This window comes from Sinocyclocheilus anshuiensis, unplaced genomic scaffold (assembly GCF_001515605.1).
Source record: "Sinocyclocheilus anshuiensis isolate Anshui unplaced genomic scaffold, SAMN03320099.WGS_v1.1 scaffold792, whole genome shotgun sequence".
NCBI lineage: Eukaryota > Metazoa > Chordata > Actinopteri > Cypriniformes > Cyprinidae > Sinocyclocheilus > Sinocyclocheilus anshuiensis.
This window is the reverse complement of record NW_015558618.1, coordinates 972,032-976,723: the sequence shown is the minus strand read 5'-3', so window position 1 is coordinate 976,723 and position 4,692 is coordinate 972,032. Positions and strand designations below refer to the sequence as shown.

General features: G+C 39.4%; 1 protein-coding gene across 1 annotated transcript in view; it reads left to right on the top strand.

Annotated features, from left to right (window-relative positions):
- Positions 1-628, top strand: part of LOC107680453 (zinc finger protein 132-like) — a 5,020-nt gene extending 4,392 nt beyond the window's left edge. Inside the window, exon 3 of the mRNA XM_016476341.1 lies at positions 8-628. Within this exon, the coding sequence (XP_016331827.1) occupies positions 8-438 (431 nt within the window). The 3' untranslated portion in view covers positions 439-628. The remainder of the gene's footprint in view (positions 1-7) is intronic.
- The last annotated feature ends 4,064 nt before the right edge of the window (positions 629-4,692 follow it).

Below are 4,692 nucleotides of genomic sequence, written 5' to 3'. Positions count from 1 at the left end.
CCTACAGAAAGACGAGCAAAGAATCGGACCGAAGAACCAGTGAGCTCACGGCTCTCCCATGTGGAAATTATTCTGCAGCCGGACAGTGTAAATGTGAACGCAAACTCACGGCAGTCTACTAGATTAAGTCTCTCTGCTCAGGTCCCTGGGAAGTTTTCTTTCCGTTGCCAGATATGTGACAGGCCATTCAAACGTCAAAAGAACCTGAAAAACCACATGCTTTTGCACCAATGTGATCGAAACTACCCCTGTATATTTTGTGGCAGAAGGTTTTTTAAGAGCTGGCATCTCGCAGAGCATTTAAGAATTCACACTGGTGAAAAACCATTTGGATGTAGTAAATGTGGAAAGGCGTTTGTTCAGTGGAATCAAGCAAGATCACATATAATTAAGCATCATGAAGGAGATATGTCACTGTTATCAAAGGAAAAAACCTAAACCTGTAAATATTTACTTATTACCACCTCTTTAGCAAATAAATTAGAATAGTATGTTAATTTTGAATGTACTTTCCTAATTATTTGCATGCAAAGATTGTTACAGAGAGACTTTTATCTCATATGTTGTAGATGCATACTCTTCCTTTAACTCATGTCTGTCATTAAAAGAGCTTTCATAGTGATTTGTTTCTAACTATCGCCATTTTATTTTTTTATTTTTATTTTTTTTATATAGTACATATATTATAATAATCTCTTAAATTCAATAGGTCATCATTGTACAGTTCTTTTTAAAGCTTCATTAAACACTGCTTTAATTGGTTTGACATTATTGTCATTGTTATCCCCACCAAGCAAACCAAAGGCAACTTATGCTTATAAGCTTTATTTCATATTGTTTGCAGTAAGTGTGCTTTTTCTTAGTAAGGAGTATTTTTTTTATGGACTCTGGAAAATGTTTCAAAGTGCTTTAATGGCACGAAAAGCCATTATAGAATATGTGCGTGGGTTAGGGAGATTGATTCATTTGTGTTAAATCCTTAATGTAAACCTCTAATATCCGTTCCAATCATGCAAGTAAGAACAATATACATACCTACAGTGTTGGGGGTGAGACGCTGCAAGTAACGTGAGTTCCGTAATCAGATTACTTTTTTCAAGTAAAACATTACTTTTTAGTTTACAAAAAAAATATCGGAGTTACTTTTTCAAATAAGTAACGCCAGTTAGTTTTCAAATTTATTGACTGACAGATCTTCTGTCCCCATGTTGAGAGAAATCGGGAGTAAGTGCAAAGTACAAGCATACACAGAATTATAATGATTCTGTTTGTTTGAATGGGTTGAGCATCATGCTGAATTCTGATGTCGGTCAGTTTTACAACAGCAGTAAACCGACTTCATTTTATCAGCCCTTATGAACATGTACAAGATACAGGTCAGCATATGGGTTCAGATCCAGGAGACGCAATAGGAAGTAGTGAACTTTAAGTATTCAGGCTAACCTTAAAGTGGGGGGAAAAAATACTCATTCCAAAATGTCATTCCATACCCATGAGATTTTCATTCATCTTCTAAACACAAATTCAAATATTTTTTAATTAAACCTGAGAAATTTCAGTCCCTCCATTGAAACTACACACACACACACACACATTAACTACACTAGATGTAGGCCTAGTTTGTGATGGTGCTTTTGATTAAACAACAGTGGAGGTGAGCAATGGATGGATGATGGTATAATTTTGGATGATAAACAATGGGACAACACGGGTAAGCTTACCGAAAGAGACAAGAAAATCCAAGGTGTGATGAGGAAACCACTACAGAAGGGCAGTACAGTCAGAGGAGTCTTGTTTGCAAGACTAGACAATAAGGCAGAATATGAGGTGAGTACTTTTGGAGTCCTTGATGAAGAGCTGATTGATTAAATGTGTGTTTAGAAGTTCAGGGAGAGAAAACGGACAATGGGAGGAGTGTAAGGCACTAAAAGTATAAAACCTATGCAGTACATTTAGTATCCATCGTTTACTTTGGGAAGTTTTTTTTTTTTGAATCTCCCACTGCCCTATGTTGAGAGAATGTTTAGTGGTATGTTGACATTGCTCACAAATCTGCAGTCGTTACACATGAAATACAAAACTGACAATATACAGAAGAGTACATGATCTTTCCTGGAATCACTTTACCTTTTTTTTTTACATTAGAGAGTCAACATATGATGTACAACTGTACTACATGTGTTATGTTTTACATACAAATATCCACAGTGACACTAGTATGATGAGGGGCTGATGACTCCTGGAACCTAGGGAACCGGTGTCAGGGTCATTGTCACCCAAGTCTCATTGATGCACATGGGGAGTGAAGGCAAGTCTATCTGGTCAGATCACACAGAAGAGCTACTGTAGCTCAAATTACTGAAAAACGTAATGCTGGCCATGATAGAAAAGTGTTAGAACACACAGTGCATCACAGTTTGCTGCGTATGGATCCTGTTTATCTGCAGACATTGTCTTTTAGATCAGATGGACGGCTGGATGTGTGTCTCATTTACCTGGGGAAGAGATGGCAGCTGGATGCACTATGGGAAGAACGCAGGCTGGCGGAGGCAGTGTTATACTCTGAGTACAAGAGATCAAGATGTTACCTTGGCCTCCAAATTCCCCAGATCTCAACCCGATTGAGCATCCACATGCTGGACCTGATCCACGGAGGCCCCACCTTGCAACTTGCTGAACTTAAAGAATCTGCTGCTAATGTCTTGGTGTCAGAGACCACAGAGTGGTGTTTCAGAGGTCTTGTGGAGTCCATGCCTTCGACACATCAGAGCTGTTTTGGGAGCATGAGGGCGACCTACACGATAATAAGCAGGTGGTTTTAATGTTGCAGCTTATCAGCAGTTCTAACCTGGCTTAGAGGAAGATAGGAACAACATCGTTGTGGCAGTTTTTCTGGTGATTAAGGGAAAATACAAGACTTATAATTGTCACTGGTTCAACATGTAGCTCTTGTAAGTAACTAGCAGTGGCTGGGACAGACTTTCAGTATCACCTCTAATTAAAAGATGCAATCTAATCTTGTTTACTGTCACGATCACCCACTGGAGTGCCCATGACCTCCAGCAGAGGGCACTCCATCCATGACTTTTATTATTCACCAGGATTCCATTTCCCACAATCCTTTGCCCGGACTCGTACCAGTTCACAGCTGCCTCATATTAGTAGGACTATAAGAATAGCACACACACACACACACACTCACTCTCTCTCTCACACACTCACTCTCACTCACACTCTCTTTTCACTGGTGATTGAATATTGTTTAGCTCTTCCGTGTTTCTTAGTTTCCATTAGTTTCCGTGTTTTGATCCCTGGACTGTCTCCTTGTTTATTATTGTTTGCTGCCTGCCCTGACCTTTGCCTGACTTGTGGATTACCCTTTTGTCTTTGCCCTGGATGTGTTTGTTTGCTGGTGTTTGACCCTGCCTGTTCTGACTATGCTTTTTGGAATAAAGCCTGCACGTGGATCCCCACTTTGTTGTCATGCCTCCCTACATTACATTTATGTGAAACAAACCTCAACCGAGCAGATTTGAGCAATGACAGCAACTTCGAGGATGAGTTTCAAAGAACAATCCAGGATGATGCCAAATTATCAATAGTAAAGTGATAATTAACGAAGTAACTGAGTAATCCACATATGAAGAATGGGCCCCTGGAAACAATTTTCTGTTTAATAGTGTGGACTTTTTTCATGGACATGGGAAGCACTTTGTCTTAAAAAATGTATTACTGGAACTGCCTTGTGGGTAGTGCTGACACACCGTTTGGCAACATGAGTTCAAGTCCAACAATGGTTCCTGTCCACTCTATACTCTACTATACTAATATATAAAAATGCAAAGAAAGAAATAAATAAAAATAAATAAATAAATAGGAATAGATTCAGTTGTGGTTGCACATAATTATTTAACAACATTAGTACAATACACAATAGAAATGGAATGAATTCACTTAAAAAGTTACAAACAGCACAAAACAAAACAATAAAGGTGATGTACCTTGCTCAACTTGCCAAAGGATGTTATTGTATAAATGTTTAACTGTGGAGTTTTTATTGCAATACGTTCTCACTCCCAACTCGTCACATATTAACGCTTGGTCAGGACCCCTTGGCGTCACTTTTTAACACTCCGGGTACCCCTTTAGCATAATTTTTCGATGTGCAGGTTAGTCTGTTGCTTTCAGTTGTATGCTTTTTGCGTCAGCTCAAAACGCATTTAATTCTTTGCATGCATTTTTAAAGGGGTCATATGATGCGATTTCAATTTTTCCTTTCTCTTTGGAGTGTTACAAGCTCTTGGTGCATAAAGAAGATCTGTAAAGTTGCAAAGACTAAAGTCTCAAATCCAAAGAGATATTCTTTATAAAAGTTAAGAGTCAGCCACGCCTACCTAAAACGGCTCGTTCTAAGACGCCCCCACATATCTACGTCACTATGTGGGAAGATTTGCATAACGCCGCCCAAATGTTCAAGCAAAGAAAGAAGGCGTAACTTTTATTCTCGCTGTAGTATTGTTGTTGCCGCCGCCATGTTGTGAAGGCGCTGTGTGTTTCGTTGTGAAAGTGAAACTACTTTGTTTGGCCTTCCAAAAGAGGACGATATCGCTTCGTCATGCCTAGAGCTGATCCGTGCTGGTCGCTGAGGAAATACATCAACTTTGCGCTGTGGATCGCCGGATCGGCTTTCAC